This window comes from Macaca thibetana, chromosome 18, assembly GCF_024542745.1.
Source record: "Macaca thibetana thibetana isolate TM-01 chromosome 18, ASM2454274v1, whole genome shotgun sequence".
NCBI classification, from domain to species: domain Eukaryota; kingdom Metazoa; phylum Chordata; class Mammalia; order Primates; family Cercopithecidae; genus Macaca; species Macaca thibetana.
The window spans coordinates 30,365,092-30,387,865 of record NC_065595.1 but is presented as its reverse complement, the minus strand read 5'-3'; the positions used below and the strand labels follow the sequence as shown (position 1 = coordinate 30,387,865).

The window sequence follows — 22,774 nt, the reverse complement described above, 5'->3', positions numbered from 1 at the left end:
GTTTGTTGCTTAGATCAGAAGTTTGGAGTTCTATTTTATGACTTTCTTTCAAGCCCTACACTCAACATACACATCCATCAGCACATCTTGTTGGCTCTACCTTTAAAATAGAATCTGACCTCTCTCACAGTGCCCAAGATACAACCCATATTCGTTTTCTATTGCTGCCTAATGATATACCACAAAACTTAGTGGCTTAAACCACAACAGACATCTGTTATTTCTCAGTTTCTGTGGGTTGGGAATCAGGAACACCTTGACTGAGCAGTCTGACTTAGATCTCTAATGAAATTGCAGTTAAGTCATCAGCCAGGGCGGTAGTCATCTGAATGCCTAACTGATGCAGGGGCTGGAGGATCTTCCAAGGTTGCTCATGCACATGGCTGGCATGTTGTGCTGCCTTTCGGCGGAAGGCTTCAATGCCTCCCCACATGGGCCTCTTTGAAGGGCTTCTTGAGCATCCTATCCTTACTAGCATAAGTGGCTGACTGAGCTGCAGTGTCTTTTATGACCTCGTCTTGGAAGTTATACTCCGTTCTATTGGTCCTGCAGATCAGCCGTGATTCAGGGAGGTTGGACATAAATACAGGAGAAGATCATGGGGAGTCATCTTGGAGGCTGGCTACCACACTACCACCACCTCTTACCTGGATTATTGTAATCACTTAACATTATTTTTTTCTTTTTTGAGACAGAGTCTCACTCTGTCACCCATGCTGGAGTGCAGTGGCGCAATCTTGGCTCACCGCAACCTCTGTCTCCCGGGCTCAAGTGATTCTCTTGCCTCAGCCTCCCAAGTAGCTGGGATTATAGGCGCACGCCACCACACCTGGCTAATTTTTGTATTTTTAGTAGAGGCAGGGTTTCATCATGTTTGTCAGGCTGGTCTCGATCTCCTGACCTCAAGTGATCCACCCGCCTTGGCCTCCCAGACTGTTGGGATTACAGGTGTGAGCCACCATGCCTGGCTGCAATCACTTAACATGCTTGTTTCTATCTCCCTGATGTCTATTCTAGACATAGCAGCCAGCAACCCTCTTATATCATATTGTGTTGCTCCTCTCTTGAAAACCCTGTAACAGCTCCCTTTAGTGAAGCAAAAGTCAGCCTTTACCATGGTTCCAAGGCCTTACATCATCTGGCCCCAACTACCTTTCTGATTAATCTATGTTTACTGACTCTACTCCAGCACAAATATTATGCCTCAAATGCACTCAGCAGGCTTCTTCCCAAGGGACCTTGCACTGGCTTTTTCCTCTGCCTTAGATGATTACCTTGCAGATAATCCATGGCTAGGTCATTCAGACCTCTTTTCAAATATCAGACCTCTTTTCAAATATCAGCTGCTCAAAGAGGCCTTTTCTGATCATCACATATAAAATGAAACAGCACACCTGCCATTTCCAGTTTATGGCACTTAACACTTGTTGCCTGTTGAGTATGTAAGCTCAACAAGAGCAAGGGGTATATTTTGTTTTTGCTGAAGTCTCAGGATCTAGAATAGTGCCTGGCACATGGGAGGCACTCTGAAAATATATGTTTAATGACTAAATAGGTGGGTTAATGAAAGTGGCTGTTAATCCCAGTTCTGCCTGTAAAAATGCTCTCTTAACACTGAATTATGTATATGAGAGAGAAGAGAAAGGAAGGAAGAAGAAATGGGCATATGGGTAGATAGTTGTCAGCAAATGGAACTAGTCATACGCGAGTTAAAAAAGGAGGCAAAGGGGGCAGGAAAATAACAACATGCGATGAAGTAGAGCATTTGGATTTGTAAGTCTGTGAACTCTGAAAACGGTGCAGGTTTATTCAAAGGAAGAAAATTACGTTCAATTAATTACACAAACTCAGGGAAAAAAAGAACAGTTTATCCAGGAGTTAAAAGAAGCATACAAGCATACTGTAGTTAAAAATATTAAAAGACCAAGAAAAGATACATAGATGCTCACGGAACTATGGTGGAAGCTCACTGAGGCATGCCTTGCGCATGGGATGAATGTTTTGAGGCAGCACTTGATGGGTGGACAGGACCTCCTGGATCTTGTCCAAACACATCTTGTTTGCTGCTATCCCTGCTTCAAACTCTCGGCGTTTCTCTTCCTTCTCTGCTTCTTGGGACTGCTGCTGGTAGGCGATTTGCATCTGAAGTTGCTTCCTGTACTCCTGGGCTAAACATTGGCGTCTAAAGTATTAGAAATGTCAAAGCATAAAATTATAAAACTAAGCATTTAGATTTATTTAGAGCATTACAATTAAAATATAATTTGTAAAGTCAAATTAAAATTCCCATTAAAATCAGGGTGAGTGGAGAAGAAATAGATGAAAAACTCAATAATGGGTTTCTTACACAATAATCATTAATATAATCCTAGAACAAATATTGATTTTAGAGAGGAAATGCTTCTTCCCTGCTCGCAATGTTCACTGCTATGTGGGAATAGTTCTTGGTTTGCCTCCATCCCTTCCTTCACTCTTCTCTATGGGTAAAATTGGAAAGGATAAGCAAACTGTTCAATTCAACTTTTCCCCTTTCTTTTTTTCTTTTTTTTTTTTTTTTTTTTTTTTTTGAGAAGGAGTCTCACTCTGTCGCCCAGGCTGAAGTGCAGTTGCGCGATCTCAGCTCACTGCCACCTTCGCATCCCAGTTAAAGCAATTCTCTGCCTCAGCCTCCTGAGCAGCTGGGATTACAGGCACCCACCACCATGCCTGGCTAATTTTTGTATTTTTAGTAGAGATGAGGTTTCATCATTTTGGCCAGGCTGGTCTCAAACTCCTGACCTCAAGTGATCTGCCCACCTTGGCCTCCCAAAGTGCTGGCATTATAAGCGTGAGCCACTGCACCCAGCCAGCTTTTCCCCTTTCATCTTAGAGGCTGCTCCGTCTGTTTTCTGCTCTGCTCTAAATCAAAGGGCCACATTCCTGCACAGGAGGCCTGCAGTGGTCTCATGCTGCTGGGGACTGGGTAAGTTAGCCTCATCTTATCATTCTGTTCAGTATTAACTAGACAATTTCTTGCATCTATAAGCCATATTTTAAATATATGACAGTTTTTTTATTTATAGTGTAATTTTTATTGTAATAAAAAACACATTATGACAGGCACGGTGGCTCATACCTGTAATCCCAGCACTTTGGGAGGCTGAGGTGGGCGGATCACCTGATTCAAGAGTTCAAGACCAGCCTGACCAACCTGGAGAAACTCCGTCTCTACTAAAAATACAAAAATTAGCCAGGCACGGTGGTACATGCCTGTAATCCCAGGGACTCAGGAGGCTGAGGCAGGAGAATCGCTTGAACCCAGGAGGTGGAGGTTGCAGTGAGCCGAGATTGCGCCATTGCACTCCAGCCTGGGTAACAAGAGTGAAACTCCATCTCAAAAATAAACAAACAAAAAAAAAAACAAAACAAAATTACATAGGTCATACACCTAATAATCCCAGTACCTTAGGAGGCCAAGGCAGGAGGATCACAGGAGTTTGAGACCAGCCTGGGAAACATAGGGAGACCTGATCTGTACAAAACAATAAAAAATTGGCCAGGCATGGTGGCATGTGCCTGTGGTCCCTGCTGAAATGGGTGGATTGTCTGAGCCCAGGAGGTTGAGGTTTCAGTGAGCCGTGATCACACTACTGCACCCCAGCCTGGGCAATAGAGCAAGACCTTGTCAAAAAACAAAAACAAAAACAAACAAACAAAAAAACCCACATAACAAATTTACATCTTAACCATTTTTAAGTGTACAGTTCAGCAGTTAAGTCTCTTCATATTGCTGTAAAAGAGATCTCCAGAACTTTTTCATCTTGCAAATCTGAAACTCCCCTCCCCTCTTTCCTCCCCACAACCCCTGGTAACCACCATTCTACTTTATGTTTCTATAAATCTGACTACTTTATATGTCTCATAAAAATAGAATCATACAGTATTTGTCTTTTTGTGACTGGCTTATTTCACTTAGCATAATGTCCTCAAGGTTCATCCGTACTATGGCATGTGACAGGATTTCCTTGCTTTTTAAGGCTGAATAATATTCCGTCATAAATATATACCATGTTTTGTTTATTCGTTTCATTAATAGACCCTTGGGTTGCTTCTACCTCTTGAATACTGTGAAAAGTGCTATGAATATTTCTGTGCAAGTATCTCTTCGAGACCCTGCTTTTAATTTTTGGACGTATACCCAGAAGTGGGATTGCTGGATTATGTAGTAGTTTTAATATTAGTTTTTTGGAGGAACCTCCATACTGTTTTCCATAATGGTTATATAATTTTACAATTTATAAGCCATATTTTTTTCTTTGTAGTTTCTTTCCTTTTTTTTTTTTTTTTAGACCAGGTCTCACTCTGTCACCCAGGCTGGAGTACACTACTGGAACAATCACACAATCATGGCTCACTGCAGCCTCAACCTCCCAGGTTCAGGTGATCCGCCCACCACAGCATCCCAGGTATCTGGGACTACAGGTGCACACAACCACACCCAGCTAATTTTTTTGTTGTTGCTGTATTTTTTTAGAGACAGAGTTACACCATGTTGCACAGGCTGGTCTTAAACTCCTGGGATCAAGATCCGCCCATCTTGGCCTCCCAAAGTGGTGGGATTACAAGTGTAAGCCACCATGCCTGGCCTCTTTGTAGTTTCAATGGCTAGAAATATAAGCCACATTTTTAATATCAGCTGTGGTATAATAAGAATTATATTTGATCTTTGTTCCCACTTCTTGGCACAGAGCTCCTACAACTCTTGTAATTTCCTGAGTGGTAAAAGTATCTTTTGTCATTCATAGGAACACCTGATTTTATGCTAATAAGCTGACTTAGGGTAGGGCCCCTGGGTGGCCTCAGGATGGGGTTGGTCACTAGAAAGACCAAGTGATGAGGGGGTTAGGACTTTCAGCCCCACCCACTGACCTCTCAGGAGGGGAAGGTGGGGGCTGGAGATGAAGCTCTAAAACCTCTTGAACAAGGATGTTCTGAGGGCATCTGTGATGGTGACACAGAGAGGTGCTGAAAGGATGGTGCACCCACAGAGAGCACGGAAGCCCCTATGCTTCTCTTCCACTTGGCTGTTCCTGAGTTGTGTCCATTGTGATAAACTGGTAAACATAAGTCAAATGTGTTCTTGATTTCTGTGAGCAATTCTAGCAAACTGTTGAACCTGAGGAGGAGGTCATGGGAACTCCAATTTATAGCTGGTTGATCAGAAGGTGGTCTGGGACTAGCATCTGGTGTCTGAAGTGTTAGCAGTTTGTGGGACTAAGCCCTTACCCTGTGGGGTCTGTACTAACCAGGGGTAGTTACTATCAGAACTGAATTGAATTCTTGGACATCCAGTTGGTGTCTGAAGAATCAGAGAATCTGTTGTTGGGGTCAGAAAACACTCCATCAACTTTTATCAGAAATAAAGATAATTTGGATACCCCTCTATGGTAGATTCCATTTTCCAAAGATGGCCACAGTACTATCTTCCTCCCCATATGTGTACTCCTAATTAGGGAAAAGGAATCAGGCTGGTGGAACCAGGAGAAAGCAAAGAGATAAAGCAGATAAGCTATAGGTCTGCCTTTGTTCATGGCTCAGGACATATAGCCCTCCTGTGCAGATAACATACAAAACTCACAAACTTCCTGCTTATCATCAAATGCTTCGATTTATCATCAAACACCTCGGCTGACAGAAGAATGCAAGTTAGCTCCCTGCTACCTTGGTGTTATCAAGTAGCCCAAGAACCATCCTATAAAATCTCCAGCAAGCCTTTGTTTCCTGGCAGTCAGCTCCTCTCTTGCTGGCTGCCATTGCTTTCTTGCACTGAATTTTCCTACTTTCTCTAATAAATCTGCCTGTACCTACAACTGTCTTGGTAAATTCTTTTACCCCCATGCCACCAGCCTAGTTATGCTCTTCAGCAATGTGAACCTCTACTACCATTTCAAGAGGTGGAGCTTCTTTCTCCATCTCCTTGAATCAGGATGGGCCCTGTAACTACTTTTATGACCAATGGAATATGGCAGAAGTAATGCTATGCCAGTCCCAGCTGTAGCTCTTAACTGGCCTGGCAGCTTCTTCTTCCCAGCTGTTGGTATACTTGTTATTAGAACTCTCCCTCTCAGAACAAGCCACCACATTGTGAGAAGTCCAGATCACATGGAGAGCCCACACATAGGGGTTCCAGGTGACAACTAAAACTCCTAGTTGATAACCGAGATCCCTGACTCCAGTCAGCATACACTGCTCCCTATATGAGTAGGTATCCTAGGTTGAGCCTTTAGATGAATATAGCCTCAGTCATGTGGATCTGACTTCAACGATATGAGATGTTCCAAGCAAGAACTACCTAGACGAGCCTTGTTGACCCACAGAATCATAAGAGATAATCATAAATTGCTTTAAACCACACATTTCAGGGTGTTTTGTTATGTAGCAATAGGTAACTGTAATACCTCTGCCATAATTTTTTCCTTATCTCTCCGCTGATTCAGAAGTTTAGCAGGGAAGAGATGTGATATTTATTGAGTCCTCCCAAATCTCCAACAGGAGACTTTTTAAAAATGAGAAGGAGGCCAGGCGCGGTGGCTCACGCCTGTAATCCCAACACTTTGGGAGGCCGAGGCGAGGGGATCACGAGGTCAGGAGTTCAAGACCAGCCTGGTCAAGGTGGTGAAACCCTGTCTCTACTAAAAATAATAAAAATTAGCCAGGCGTGGTGGCACGTGCCTGTAATCCCAGGTACTCGGGAGGCTGAGGCAGAGAATTGCTTGAACCCGGGAGGCAGAGATTGTAGTAAGCTGAGGTTGCACCACTGCACTCCAGCCTAGGTGACACAGCAAGACTCCAGCTCAAAAAAAAAAATATATATATATATACACACACACACACACACACACACACATATATACACACACACATATATATGAGAAGAAAAGATTTCCACAGCAGAGGCAGTAGCAAGAACTCAGAACAGTAGGACAGATATTGTTGTTTGTGACCCCAAAGTGAGAATAGGATCAGGCACATTAACCATACTTTTTCTAGAAAGAGAAAAGCTTATTTCTATGCACCAAGTGTGAGTAAGTCAAGGGACAGGCCCCAGGAACAGGGAGGGTGACCAGTAATCAGAGAAACCAGGTCCTCTTCCTCCACTACACTGACTGCCTGATTTAGGTATCATGGCCACCAGTGGGAAGAGAGTGCGATGGTATAAGAAAAGCTGCAGGGAGGTAGCCGCCTGTTTCCCCCACTTGAGCCTGGTTGTGATGATCAGAAGGAAACTAATCCCAGCCCTTGTCAGAGGAGGGCAGTGGTATTTCCCAAAGCATCCAGAGTTTTCTAATGCAGTAAGGCTAAACACATCCTCCTGGGGACATTTGTATGGAATCCTGTCCCTATAAGCCATTCTGCTAATCTAGCTGATTAGGCCAGCCTGCTTTTAAGGATTTACTTCATGGAGCAAAAAAAAACTTCTTCCTATTTTATTAGGATTTAAGGTTGGTGCCTATTTTTTAAGTGTTTCAAATTTATTTTATTTTTAAAGATATTCATCCAGCCTAACAACTTATGTGTATAATCATAATATACATAATGGCAATGGAATTTAATTTTACGAAGACAGTTGGTGCCTACTTTTACATGAAATTTTGTAAACTGCTTTGAGCTTCTAGAAGGACAAGTGTAACACTAATGCAAAATAATGTCAATAATGCATGAATTATGGCACATGGTCTTCTATGTTGAAAATCTGTTTTAGTTTTTGTTTTTTTGAGACAGATCTTGCCTGTTGCCCAGGTTGGAGTGTAGTGGCACAATCATAGCTGCTGTGTTTAACTCCTGTACTCAAGTGATCTTCCCACTTCGGCTCCCAAGTAGCTAGGACTACAGGTCTATGTCACCATATCTGGCTAATTTTTATTTTTATTTTTTTGTAGAGATGAGATCTTGCTACACTGCCCAGTCTAATCTCAAACTCCTGGCTTCAAGCAATCCTCCTTCCTCAGCCTCCCAAAGTACTGGGATTACAGGTGTGAGCCACCATGCCTGGCCAAAAATCTGTTTTTTTAGGTAGCAAATGATGATATAGAAAACAAAATCATACCTTGCAAAATTCTCCTTCTCTTCACAGTTAAGTTCTTTAAGACTTTCATTTATGTGTTTCTGTTCCATAGCACGTTCTTCCTGTTCTTTAGCTTCTCTTTGCACTAAGAAAAGCAAAAGTAATTATATGTCAAATGACTTTCAGACAAGACTTGCCAACATCTTTCTGGGCACCAGAGTCATATTGTCTTCAGAAAGGTAGAGCTGAGAATCATGGCTGGATCTTAGATTGATAAAGTAGAAGTACTCATCTCAATTGAGAAATAAAGTGGGTTTAGACTCATATATGCTACAATCTACAGATTTCCTCTTAATCATATTTCATTGAAAATCTATAATTACCCTTTTTCATATAAATTACCAATGTTAAAACACTTCCTACTTTTCTCTCCTTGAAGACAAACAGTTCATTGCCATTCATACTAATAAGAGTTTATTTATTATAATTTATTATTTAATATATATATTTATTATAAAATAAATATTATTTAAATATATAAAGCTCTTGGCTGGGCGCAATGCCTCATGCCTATAATCCCAGCATTTTGGGAGGCTGAGGCAGGTGGGTCACCTGAGGTCAGGAGTTCGAGACCAGCCTGGCCAACATGGCGAAACCGCCTCTAAAAGTACTTAAAGTACAAAAATTAGCTGTGCTAATTGGCACGTGCTAATTATGGTGGCACGTGCCTGTAATCCCAGCTGCTCAGGAGGCTGAGGCACAAGAATCACTTGAACTTAGGAGGTGGAAGTTGCAGTGAGCCTAGATCGTGCCACTGCATTCCAGCCTGGGCGACACAGTGAGACTCCGTCTCAAAAAATAAATAAATAAAGCTCTTATAAGTTAATAAATATATTTAAGCATCCCAACAGAAAAAAAAGACAAAGGAAACAGAGTTTACAAAATAATAAATACAACTGGCGAATATACATCTGAGATGTATATATCTTTGGTACGACAGTCTATTTCAGAAATTTATCTTAAACAACCAGATACAATCCAAAAATAACTATGTACAGAGACAGTAACCTGGAATTCTAAAACAGCAGTAAAAAGATTAGAAACAATATAAAGGGTCATTAGTTGTGTTTAGGTAAAATAAGTTATGGTCCATTTTTATAACAGATTTCTAGGCAGTCATTACAAATCTTATAATTGACAAAAAATGACTTAAAATATTTTCAATAAGTGAAAATTATAGACCATAAAACAGTATATACTACATGATTCTAATCTGTGAAGGAAAATTATATATGTAGTAAAAATACTAGTAGAAAATATACAAAGCTGTGAATAGTAGCTATTCCCGGGTGGTAGAATTATGGTTGATTTTGTTTCCTTGTTTATAAATGGTCTCAATAAATTTTCCATGTTTTTCCAATATTTTACATAACATTTATTGCTTGTTAGATATGAGTTCTAAATTTTTCTTCAAATAATCAATATGTCAGTATGTTCAATTCTTTGCCTTCTACTTTTAAACTTAACTTCCTCATAAAGCAACCTTTTTTGATCACCTGTTCCACCCTGACTCATTCAGATTACCTGCTCCACCCTGACTCATTCTGATCACCTGCTCCACCCTGACTCATTCTGATCACCTGCCCCACCCTGACTCATTCTGATCACCTGCCCCACCCTGATTCATTCAGATTACCTGCTCCACCCTGACTCATTCAGATTACCTGCTCCACTCTGACTCATTCAGATTACCTGCTCCACCCTGACTCATTTTGATCATCTGCTCCACCCTGATTCATTCAGATTACCTGCTCCACCCTAACTTATTCTGATTACCTGCTCCACCCTGACTCATTCCGATTATCTGCTCCACCCTCATTCTCCACCCTGACTCATTCCATAACCATTTTTCCCGCCAGACCACTCAGCCTGTCACTCTCTTAAATTAGCCAATCAGAATTAGGTTAGCCTGTGTGGTCTAACCCTAGCCAATAGTGGAACGACACGGCAGCAGGGGCCATGTGAGTCAGGAATAAGAACTCCTTCCCCTCCCTGGCCTAGGTGTGCTCTTGCTATTGTTCCATCTTCAAATGAGCACCCTTTCTGCAGAAAGTAAAGATGGCCTTGCTGAGAGATCATTTGTCTCTGTGCTGACTTTTCTTCCTGGCACCGATTGTCTATTTCTAACATCACTGATGAATATAAAAATCTTTTCAGCGTATAAACTTTCTACTTGGTTTCTAAAAGTTCCATCTGCTTAACAATTTTCTACTGCTATTATAATTCCTGGAGTGAAGAATTAATGAATGGGACCAGGATAAGCTTCCTCTTGCAAAGACCACTAGTGTGAAATCCAGTGGTACCCTAATAATAAATGTGTCCATGTGTTTATTGCCTCTCTGGTCCCTTGGGCTGGACATGGAAATGGCAGAAATATGGAGGTGGAAATTCACCCTCTCAACGAACACCCTTCTGTGACCAAGCACTGCTTGAAGATGAGGGAATACAGTGGCATAGTGTAGTAAAATAATAGAGACATAATGTGGCTATAAGATTATAGGTAGCCATAAAGTTAACTTAAGCATCTCACAGGGCTGACACTATGTATCACTTAGCAGTATGATGCAACCTAGTCCAGGGATTTCCAAGAGACAAAGGTCATTCAGCACAGATGTAACTTTCAGAAACCTTGAAACAAAGCTTACCCTTACAAGAATAGCTTAAACTCCCTTTATGAAAGAAACACCTAGTAACTGACGTGGATTGAATGTAAGTATTAAAAAGGGGGAAGATTCTCCAAACTTTGAGAATAGTCTCCAAATAAAGACCCTCCTGGCCAGTTGGTCATCTGAGATGTGAGCAAGCCACAGTGCCCTGGAAAGAGGATTTATTTTAAATGGGGGAACACAGAGGGCTGCTCAAGGCATGAGTCAATTGAGCTGGCACTGAAGGATGACTAGATTTCTCATGATCAAGAGCATCATAGGCAGAGACAACTACATAAACAAAGGTATGGCATTGGGGAAACCAGCCCTCAATATTTCAACGTAGGTCCTTTCTATTTTCCCTAAGTGTCAGCCAGTCTGAGAAATAGAGAAAGAGTACAAAGAGAGAATTTTACAGCTGGGCCTACGGAGGTGTTATCACATATTGGTAGGACCATGATGGCGACCTCGAGCTGCAAAACCAGCAAGTTTTTATTAGGGATTTTGAAAGGGTAGGGGGTGTATAAACAGGGAGTAGGTCACAAGGATCACACGATTCAAAGGGCCATAAAGATCACAAGGCAAAGGCAAAATTAGAATTACTGATGAGCGTCTGTGTCCCGCTGTGCACACATTGTCTTGATAAACATCTTAACAGGAAACAGGGTTGGAGAGCAGAGAACCGGACTGACTAGAATTCACCAGGCTGGAATTTCCCAATCCTAGTAAGCCTGAGGGTACTACAGGAGACCAGCGTGTATTTCAGTCCTTATCTCAACCACATAAGACAGACATTCCCAGAGCCGCCGTCTATAGACCTACCCCCAGGAATGCATTCCTTCCCCAGGGCTATTCCTTGCTGGGAAAAGAATTCAGCGATATTTATCCTACTCACTTTCTGCAAGAAGAAAAATATGGCTCTATTCTGCCCAACCCTGCAGGCAGTCATACCTTATGGTTATCTTTCCTTATTCCCTGAAAATCGCTGTTATTCTGTTCTTTTTCAGGGTGCACTGATTTTGTATTGTTCAAATACACATGTTTTACAATTTGTACAGTTAACACAATCATCACAGGGTCCTGAGGTGACATACATCCTCAGCTTACGAAGATGACAGGATTAAGAGATTAAAGTAAACAGGTGTAAGAAATTATAAAAGTATTAATTTTGGGAACTAATAAATGTCCATGAAATCTTCACAATTTATGTTCAGAGATTGCAGTAAAGATAGGCATAAGAAATTATAAAAGTATTAATTTTGGGAACTGATAAAAGTCCATGAAATCGCCACAATTTATGTTCTGCTGCTGCAGCTTCAGCTGGTCCCTCCATTTGGGGTTCCTGACTTCCCACAACAGTATGGAGAAAACTTTCAAAAGAAAAGAGGGACAGATAAAAAGGACAAGAGGGAGCTGTATGTCTGTGCCCCACCTTCTCACTCTTCATTCTAATCACCAAGGCACACAGTATTCAAATGATGTACTGTTCCTTTAACCTTGAGAACTTCTCCCCTGTGACTGGAATCTGCTGGTATATAAAACTCTTCATATATATCCAACTAGATAAGATTTGCACAAACAGGCCTCCTGCCTTCATCCTTTTTGCATCCCTCATGGTGTTTTACATAATAAGTATTATGGTTGTTAGTATTTTGGTTGTTACCTAAATTGAATTAAGAGCAAGCTATAACAAAACTGTAATTCAGTTTCTTACACTTTTCTTGAACTTGAAGTTTTCTTGTACACATGACCTCATCCACAAGCTGTCTCCTTGCCTCCTTTTCAAGTCTCAGCTCCTTGTCCTTCTCAGCCAACTTCTTTTCCTTGTCTTCCTCTAATATTCTGTCAAATTCTTTCTCCTGAGCTTTTTCTTCCTCACGTCTCTGTGCCAAATATTTATGGTATATCTTCTGTTCTCTTATCATATCTTCCTATGTAACATAAAAATTCATATTGTTAAAATTTTTTGGTGTGATAGTGATAGTAAGGATACATTTAAAAACAATCTTTAAAAGCTCCAATCCCAATCTTTTAGAACTATGTACTGAAACATTTACAGATGTATGTCTGAAGTTTATTCCAAAATACTCAAGAGTAGGGGGGAAATGGGTAGGGATATAGAAGAGACAAGAATGGCCATTAGTTGACGGTTGTTAAAGTGAGGTGATGGACACATGGGGACTCATTGTGCAATTCTTTGTATTTGTTTGAAATGTTTGATAATACTTGTTTGAATAAGTTAACAAAGTGTTTTTCAAAGTAGTTGCCAAATAGTTTTCAATGATACAGCTTTATTCTCATTTACTTTAATTTAGGTATATGAAATCTTAATCGGATCAACAAAATAAGTCATTTCTACTATTATAGCACTGTCTCTCTGGCTGGTAGTCATTTTGTACTTTATTACAGCAATTATAAATCTTAGCTACACTTTGGAACCACCTGAGGAGCTTTAAAAAGTATTGAGGGCTGGCCGGGGGTGGTGGCTCACACCTGTAATCCCAGCACTTTGGGAGGCCAAGGCGGACGGATCATCAGGTCAGGAGATTGAGACCATCCTGGCTAACGTGGTGAAACCCTGTCTCTACTAAACATACAAAAAATTAGCCTGGTGTGGTGGCAGGCACCTGTAGTCCCAGCTACTTGGGAGGCTGAGGCAGGAGAATGGCATGAACCCAGGAGGCGGAGCTTGCAGTGAGCAAGATCGCACCACTGCCCTCCAGCCTGGGCAACAGAGCAAGACTCCATCTCAAAAAAAAAAAAAAAAATGTACTGAGGGCTGAGTCCCACCCCCAGAAATTCCTATTTAATGGATACCTTTTAAGTTCCCCCAGGTGATAGTAATGTGCAGCTAAAGTTCAGACCTACTATTTATTTAGTGCAAGCATTTTTAGTTGGCTACTGCCATGTTGCAGTAATTATCTGACAGCAATGAGTTTATCCAACACCAAGGTTCTAGATATTATTAAATACCTGATATGGTTTGGCTCTCTGTCCCCACCCAAATCACATCTTGAATTGTAATCCCCATGTGTGAGGAGAGGGACCTGGTGGGAGGTGACTGGGTCATGGGGGTAATTTCCCCCATGCTGTTCTCGTGATAGTGAATTCCCATGAGATCTGATGGTTTAAAAGTGTGGCTTTCTTCATTCCTTCCCTCCTGCCACCACATAAGACGTGCCTTGCTTCCCCTTCCACTGTGATTTTAAGTTTCCTGAGTCTTCCCCAGCCATGTGGAACTGTGAGTCAATTACACCTTCTTTTTTTAGTAAGTTACCCAATGTCAGGTAGTTCTTTACAGCAGTGTGAAAAAAGACTAATACCATTTCCCACTAAAAATAACCAACAATCCTTGGGAAAATAATCAATTATAAGACTGGAGCAGAAACTGAACAGGATGAACCTGGGACATCTTATTGTGTCAGAATCAAGAAAACTATCAAAGTCTATTGGAGGACAGCATCAAAAGAACAAGACAGCCCACTTAAAGGGACTCCCACGATCTAGAATCAGGCAATCTGAGCACCAAAAAGAAGAGTGAACTAATAATCCACTAAAAAACTACTGAAACTTGGCCAGGCACAGTGGCTCATGCCTGTAATCCCAGCACTTTCGGAGGCTGAGGTGGGTGGATCACTTGAGGTCAGGAGTTGGAGACCAGCCTGGTCAACATGGTGAAACCCCGTCTCTACTAAAAATACAAAAAAATTAGCTGGGTGTGGTGGCACAAGCCTATAGTCCCAGCTACTTAGCAGGCTGAGGCAGGAAGATCGCTTGAACCCTGAAGGCAGAGGTTGCAGTGAGCCAAGAATATGCCACTGCACTCTAGCCTAGGTGACACGACAAGACTCTATTAAAAAAAAAAAAAAAAAACTATTAAAACTACAAAATGAGTTTAGCAATGTTGCAGGATACAAGACCAATATACAAAAGTCCTTGTATTTCTATTTGACAGCATCAATCTAAAATGAAATTAAAAATTTTATTTCCAAATAGAAATGTCATCCTTAGGAATAAATTTAACAAAGTGTTAAAATGCATACTCTGAAAACTAGGAAACATTACTGAAAGAAATTAAAGAAGACCTAAATAAATGGAAAGATAGCCTAAGTTCATGAATCAGAAAAAAATACTGTGAAAATGGCAGCACTTCCCAAATTGACCTACAGATTCAACACAATTTTTATCAAAATCTCAACTGGCTTCTTTGTAGAAATTGACAAGCTGATCCATGTAACTTCTAGATACGTGGATATGCAAGGGAGCCAGAATAGCCAAAACAATTTGAAAAAGAACAAAGTTTGAGGATTTACATTTTCTCTCTCTCTCTTTTTTTTTTTTTTTTTTTTTTTTTTTTTTGAGATGAAGTTTCACTCTGGTTGTCCAGGCTGGAATGCAATGGTGGAGTTTCACTCTTGTTGCCTGGGCTGGACTGCAATGATGCGATCTCAGCTCACTGCAACCTCCACCTCCCGGTTCAAGCGATTCTCCTGCCTCAGCCTCTGAAGTAGCTGGGATTACAGGTATGCGCCACCATGCCCAGCTAAGTTTTGCATTTTTGGTAGAGACAGGGTTTCACCATGTTGGTCAGGCTGGTCTCAAACTCCTGACCTCAGCTGATCCTCCCGCCTCAGCCTCCCAAAATGTTGGGATTACAGGCGTGAGCCACTGTGCCTGGCCAGCATTTACATTTTCTGATTTCAAACTTACTACAAAGCGACAGTAATCAAGACATGTAGATTTGTTATACTGGACTAAGGATAGATATATAGAGTGATGGAATAGAACTGAGTGTCCAGAAATAAACCTTCACTTTACTGTAATTGATTTTTGACAAGGGTGATAAGACAATTCAATAGGGGAACAATTAGACAATTATTTCAACAAATGATGCTGGAATAACTGGATATCCACATGCAGAATAATGAATTAGGATCCTTATCTCATGCCATATACAAAACTTAAAATGGATCAAAAGCTTAAATGTTAAAGCTAAAATTATAAGACTCTAACAAGAAAACAAAGGAGTACATCTTTGTGATCCTAGAGTAGGTAACCGTTTTTTAGATAGGACCCCCAAAGCATAAGCAACAAAAGAAAATCTAGCTAAATTGAACTTTGTCAAAATTTAAAACTTTTGTGATTCAAAGGACACCATCAAAAAAGTAAAAAGACAACCTACAGAATGAAAGGAAATAACTGTAAGTCATTTATCTGGTAAGAGACTTGAATCTAGAAAATATAAAGAACTCTTGGCCAGGCGTGGTGGCTCATGCCTGTAATCCCAGCACTTTGGGAGGCTGAGGTGGGCAGATCACCTAAGGTCAGGAGTTCAAGACCAGCCTGGCCAACATGGTGAAACCCCGTCTCTACTAAAAATATAAAAAAATCAGCCAGGCATGGTGGCAGGCGCCTGTAATCCCAGTGACTCAGGAGGCTGAGGCAGAAGAATTGCTTGAACCTGGGAGGTGGAGTTTGCAGTGAGACGAGATTGCACCATTGTACTCCAGCCTGGGAAACAAGAGGGAGACTTAAAAAAAAAAAAAGAGGGGGGAAAGAAAAGAACTCTTACAACTTAATAATAAAAGGACCAATAACCCAACTAAAATATGGGCAAAGGACTTGAATAGACTTCTCTAAGAATAGAGAATAGCCTTCAAATAGATTTCTCCAAGGAAGATCTACAAATGATCATAAGCACAGGAAAAGAGGCTCGATATCATTAGTCACTAGGGAAATACAAATAAAAACCATAATGAGATACTACTTCAGATGCATTAGGATGGGTAAAATAAAAAAGACAGACAATAACAAGTGTTGGTGAGCATGTGGATAAATCAAAACCCTCATACACTGCTGGTGGGAATGTAAAATGGTTCAGCCACTATGAGAAATACTTTGGCAATTCCTCAGAACTTCAACAGAGTTACCATATGGCCCAGTAATACTACTTCTAGTTATATGTCCCAAAGAAAAATAAAAACATACGTCCACACAAAAATTTGTACATGAATGTTCATAGTAGCATTATTCATAATAGCCAAAAAGTGGAAATAACCCAAATGTCCATCAGCTGATATAATGCATAAACAAAATGTGGCATATCCATACAATGGAATATCATTCAGCCACATAAACAAATAAAATAGCAATACATGCTGGATAAACCTTGAAAACATTATGCTAAGTGAAAGAAGACAGTCAACAGGTCACATAACATGTGATTCCATTCATGTCAAAGTCCAGAATGGGAAAATCTATAGAGACACAAAGTAGATAAGTGGCTGCTTAGGAGTGGAGGTGGGAGGTGAGGAAGAAGGGATAGCAGGATAGTGAAAATGTTCTAAAATAGAACATGATGATAGGGGCACTTATCTGCAAAAACAGTAAAATCCACTGAATTGTATCGTTTAAATTGGGGAACTGAATGTTACGTGAATTATCTCTTGAAGCTATTAAAAAAATAAATAAAATGATTTAAATGTGAACAAAAAACTCAACAGGAAAAAACAAATCAAATAAACAAGTCAATTAGATAATGTGCAAAAACCAGGAGTTGGAGGCTGCAGTGAGCTATGATCATGCCACTGTACTCCAGCCTAAATGACAGAGTGAGATACTGGCTAAACAAAAAGAAAACAAAACAGAAAATGGGCAAAAGACATGAAGAGACATTTCATTGAAGACGACATACAGATGGAAAACAGGCTCATAAAAAGTTGTTCAAAATCATTAACCATTAGGGAAATGTAAATTAAACCACAATGAGATGTTACTACACATCTATCAGAATGGTTAAAGTGAACAATAGTGATAGCACCAAATGCTGGTGAGGATGTGGAGAAACCAGATTGCTCACGTATTGCTGCTGGGAACGTAAGATGGTACGGCTACTCTGAAAAACAGTTTAGCAGTTTCTTTAAAAAACTAAACATGCAATTACTATATGATATAGCAATTGCTCTTCTAGGCATTTATCTCATAGAAATGATGATTTGTGCCGGGTGTGGTGGCTCATGCCTGTAATCCAAGCATTTTGGGAGGCTGAGGTGGGCGCGTCACTTGAGGTCAGGAGTTTGAGACCAGCCTGGCCAACATGGTGATATCCCATCTCTACTAAAAATACAAAAAAAAAAATTAGCCGGGCATGGTAGCCACACCTGTAATCCTAGATACTCAGGAGGCTGTGGCAGGAGAATCACTTGAACCCGGGAGGTGGAGGTTACAGTGAGCCGAGACCACGCCACCGCATTCCAGCCTGGGTGACAGAGCGAGATTCCGTCAAAGAAAAAAAAAAATTGAGAATGTGTTGACTGAAAAACCTGTACTCAAATGATTATAGCAGCTTTACTCATAACAGCCATAACGTAGAAACAACTCAAATGTCCTTCAACAGGTAAATGGCTAAACAAACTGCAGTAAATCTATACCATAAATACTACTCAAGAATAAACTGGGAGGCCGAGGCGGCTGGATCATCTGAGGTCAGGAGTTTGAGACCAGGCTGGCCAACGTGGCGAAACCTTGTCTCTACTAAAAAACACAAAAATTAGCCAGACGCAGTGGCACATGCCTGTAATCCCAGCTACTCAGGAGGCTGAGACAGGAAAAGCGCTTGAACCCATGAGGCGGAGGTTGCAGTGAGCTGAGATCATGCCACGGCACTCCAGCCTGGGTGACAAGAGCGAAATTCTATCTCAAAAAAAAAAAGGAATAAAAAGAAGGCTGGGCGCAGTGGCTCATGCCTGTAATCCCAACACTTTGGGAGGCCAAGGCAGGAGGATCACTTGAGCCCAGGAATTCAAGACCAGCCTGGGCAGCATAGTGGGACCCCATCTCTACAAAAAATAAGAAAACTAGCTGGGCGTGGTGACTTGCGCCTGTAGTCCCAACGACTCAGGAGGCTGAGGTTGAAGTTATCAATTGAGCCTGGGAAGCTGAGGCTGCAGGGAGCTGAGATCACACCACTGCACTCCAGCCTGAGTGACAGGGCAAGACTGTCTCAAAAAAAAAAAAAATTTTTTTTTAAATAAAAATAAAAATAAAGAACTACTGATAGATCCAAAAAGTTGGACAAATCTCCTGAGGGTTATGCTAAGTGAAAAAGACTATCTGAAAAGATTACATACTATATGATTCTACTAATATAACATTCCCAAAATAATAAAATTATAGAAATGAAGAACAGGGTTAAGAAGGGGGTGGGGCAAAAGGGAAGTAGGTGTGACTATAAAAGGTCAATATGAGAAATCCTGGTGGTGATGAGATGTTCAGTATCTTGATTATATCAATGTCAACATCCTGACTGGCATGGTACTCTAGTTTTGCAAGATATTACCATTGAGGGAACCAGAGTAATGGGTACAAGGAATCTCTCTGTATTATTTCTTAAAACTGCATATGAATCTACAATCATATCAAAATGAAGTTTATCCAGGCACAGTGGTTCACACCTGTAATCCCAGCACTTTAGGAGGCCAAGGTGGGAGGTTCACTTGAGCCCACTCCAGACCAGCCTGGGCAACTTGGCAAAACGCTGTCTCTACAAAAAATACATAAATTAGCCAGGCTAGGTGGTGGGTGTCTGTAGTCCCAGCTACTCGGGAGGCTGAGGTGGGAGGATTGCTTGAGCCCAGGAGGGCGAGGCTACAGTGAACCATGATTATGCCACTGCACTCCAGCCTGGGTTACAGAGTGAGACTCTGTCTCAAAAAAAAAAAAAAAAAAAAAGAGAGCGAGAGAGAGAGAAGTTTAATTAAAAAACAAAGCACATGCACACTAAGAACCAGGTAAAAACAAGAAAAAGCACCTGTGGGAGAAACAAAACACTCTTAAAAGTTCAATCCAAATTCCAAAGGTACAGGTAGCTAAATCAATACTGAATGCCTTTCCCTACACTTTTTGCCTGACCAAACTTCACATATCCTTTAAGGTTCAACTCAAATGTCACTTTCTCAGTGATGTCTTCCTCAAATTCCAGGAGTTCTCAAACATTAGTTAGCATCAGAATCACCTGGGGGAGTGTGCTGAAACACAGATTTCCTGTCCCTGTCATGATTTTGATTGGGAGATCCTGATTCTGGAGCCTGTGAATTTCTGTTTCTAACATTTTCCCAGATGGTGCTGATGCTGTTGGCTCGTGGACCACACCCAGAGTAGCACTGTTATATATTTGTAGCCGTCTTCCAAAAGACTGAGAACTCACAAATCCCTTCCAGCAGGTAGCAGGCATGAAAAAAAAAGTCTTACTCTTTTTTGTTTCTTTTTATCTGCCTCTTCCTGTAAGTCTTGAAGGGCCCTTTGCACGAGCTTCATGTTCAAGTCCTGTTCTTCTCTGTAGTCCTGCTGAATATGTTCTATCCTGTCCTGTAGGGCTTTTTGCAAAATGGTCCTAGTTTCCTGCTTTGCCTTCTGTTTCTTTAGCTTATCGTGTTCATTCTCATGTTTAATCTGTGCGTTGTTACTTTCCTAAAGTAGAATCATAATAAAGATAATACATCAGTACAGTTGGACCAAGACAAGTTAGTGCATTTGATTTAGGAGACAGGAATAAAGGATTTCTGGAAATACACACACACCTGGATTTAGAGAGGCTATAAGAAAGAAAACTTGCCTTTTCATAGTTAATCAGCAATAAAACTGTGAAAATTGCCGGGGTATGTGTGATTATAATGTAATAAATCGTTGTAGAGTTGAAAACAGGAAAGTATAAAGGGAAACCACTTTTAATCCCAGTACCCATCGTCTACCACCATTTGCTGCCTGTGGGTGTGCTCGCCTTCCACATGTGACTCTGTACCATACATTTGGATACATTATTAAACAGCACTGAGAGTCCAAAATTGGAAATGTGCCTGTGAACTAGCCCAGGCCATCAGACAAACTGTACAGTAACAGGCCTGCAAACTGTGCTATACCCATGGCGTTGATCACCCTCTAACAAGCATTTTAAAGGCCCACCACGAGGCGCGCCTCCTCTTCCTTCAGCAGCTGTGCTGCCTGCCTTTGTGCCTTGATGCTGGTGATCTGGGCATTCAGCCCCAGGCGTGTGTTCTCCATCAGCTCTTTCTGTCTCCTCGCCTCTTGGGCTTCTCGCTTTTCCTTGGCTAATCGGTCTTCCTCCCAGAGCTTGGAGAACATCTGCTCTTCCACCAGCTTTTGCCTCCTCAGCTCCTCATTAAATGCAATCTGTGCTTTCCGCTCCTCACACACCTTCTTCTGATGGATACAAAACAATTCAACACGGAGCTCCTCACAGCGTTCCCTGAAAGGAAAATTTTAAAAAGACAAAACAGCCTTTCATGAGGCACTGCTCTATTGAAGCACACATCTGTACAGTCACACAATGAAGCAAGAAAAAATCAAAGACCTGGATGCAGGCCATCGGAGCACAGGAAACATGAGGGAGCAGAAGGGAGGCAAGCACCAGGATGGCACAGTCTGACTATGGAAACTGGAGTCAAGCAAAGGCAGCCCTGACTCCGTTTCCTGTGTGACCTTGGATCAAAAACTCAACCTGTTAACCCCAATGATTGACCTATTCACTTGACTTTGAGAACCTCTACTTTAGGGATGCTCACATTCTTTTTTTTTTTTTTTTTTTTTTTTTTTTTTTTGAGACAGAGTCTCACTCTACTGCCCAGGTTGGAGTGTGGTGGCACCATCTTGGCTCGCTGCAAGCTCTGCCTCTCAGGTTCATGCCATTCTCCTGCCTCAGCCTTCTGAGTAGCTGGGACTACAGGCGCCCACCACCATGCCTGGCTAATTTTTTTGGATTTTTAGTACAGACGGGGTTTCACCTTGTTAGCCAGGATGGTCCTGATCTCCTGACATTGTGATCTGCCCGCCTCGGCCTCCCAAAGTGCTGGGATTACAGGTGTGAGCCACCATGCCTGGCTGCTCACTTTTTTTTTTAAGAGACAAGGTATCACTCTGTCGCCCAGGCTGGAATGCAGTGGTGTGATCATGGCTCATTGTATCCTTGAACTCCTGGCCTCAAGTGATCCTCCCACCTTAGCCTCCCAAGTAGCGGAGACTATAATCACATGTCAACATGTCTGGCTAATTAAAAAAATTTTTTTTGTAGAGACAGGGTCTCGCTATGTTGCCAGGGCTAGTCTCAAACTCCTAGCCTGAAGTGATTCTCCTGCCTCAGCCTTCCAAAGCGCTGGGATTACAGGCATAAGCCACCACACCAGGCTGAGATGCTCACTATATATAGACAGGATATCTGGCCAGGCATGGTGACTCATATCTGTAATCCCAACACTTTGGGAGGCCAAGGCAGGAGGATCCCTGGAGACTAGCACTAGCCTGGGCAACACAGTGAGACCTTGTCTCTACAAAAATTTTTTTAAAATTAGCTGGGCATGGTGGCACACACCTGTAGTCCTAGCTACTTGGGAGACTGAGGCAAGAAGACCACTCAAACTCAGGAGTTTGAGGCTGTGGTGAGCTAGGACCATACCAATGCATTCTAGCCTGCACTCTAGGTCAGTAAGACCCTGTCTCTAAAAAAAATAAATTGAATGATAGAATATCTATTTATTCTAATGATAACAATCATTGATAAGAGGAAGACTTTATGTTTATGACTGCTTTATAGTTTACAGGTAGCAGCTATCATCCGCATCTTAGAGTTAAAGCAACGGAGACTCAGGGAGCCTAAGTGTCTTCCCAAGTCACATAGCCAGTAGTAGGAATATTATTAGCAAAAGTTATTAAGTGCTTATTATCTTCCAGACACTATTCTAAGCACTTCAACACATATGAACTCTTGTAATCTTCATAACAATCAATATGGCAATGAACATTACTGCAAGTTCGTTTTTATTATTTTTATTACCCTTGGTTTACAGATGAGGAAATGGAAGCACACAGCAGTTAAGCATCTTACCCAAGTTTGTCCATTTCATATGTGGTAGAACTGGGACTGAAGAGCTGGCAGTGTGGCCCTGGAGTTTGGATTCCTTGGTGCTTCATTGTATCACCTCTGCCAGCAACTGACAGAGGCAAGACTACCTCT

General features: G+C 41.4%; 1 protein-coding gene across 3 annotated transcripts in view; it reads right to left on the bottom strand.

Moving 5' to 3' along the window:
• Positions 1-22,774, bottom strand: part of CFAP53 (cilia and flagella associated protein 53) — a 40,844-nt gene that overhangs the window by 4,619 nt on the left and 13,451 nt on the right. For 2 of the 3 annotated variants that reach the window (XM_050767757.1, XM_050767756.1), the window contains exons 4-8: positions 20,710-21,013; positions 19,999-20,217; positions 12,464-12,680; positions 8,087-8,189; positions 1,950-2,182 (exon numbers count right to left, since the gene is read on the bottom strand). In XM_050767757.1, coding sequence (XP_050623714.1) covers positions 1,954-2,182; positions 8,087-8,189; positions 12,464-12,680; positions 19,999-20,217; positions 20,710-21,013 — 1,072 coding nt within the window. In that variant the 3' untranslated portion in view covers positions 1,950-1,953. Of the gene's footprint in view, positions 1-1,764; positions 2,183-8,086; positions 8,190-12,463; positions 12,681-19,998; positions 20,218-20,709; positions 21,014-22,774 lie in introns of those variants that run through there. The other variant, XM_050767755.1, reaches the window with a different exon arrangement.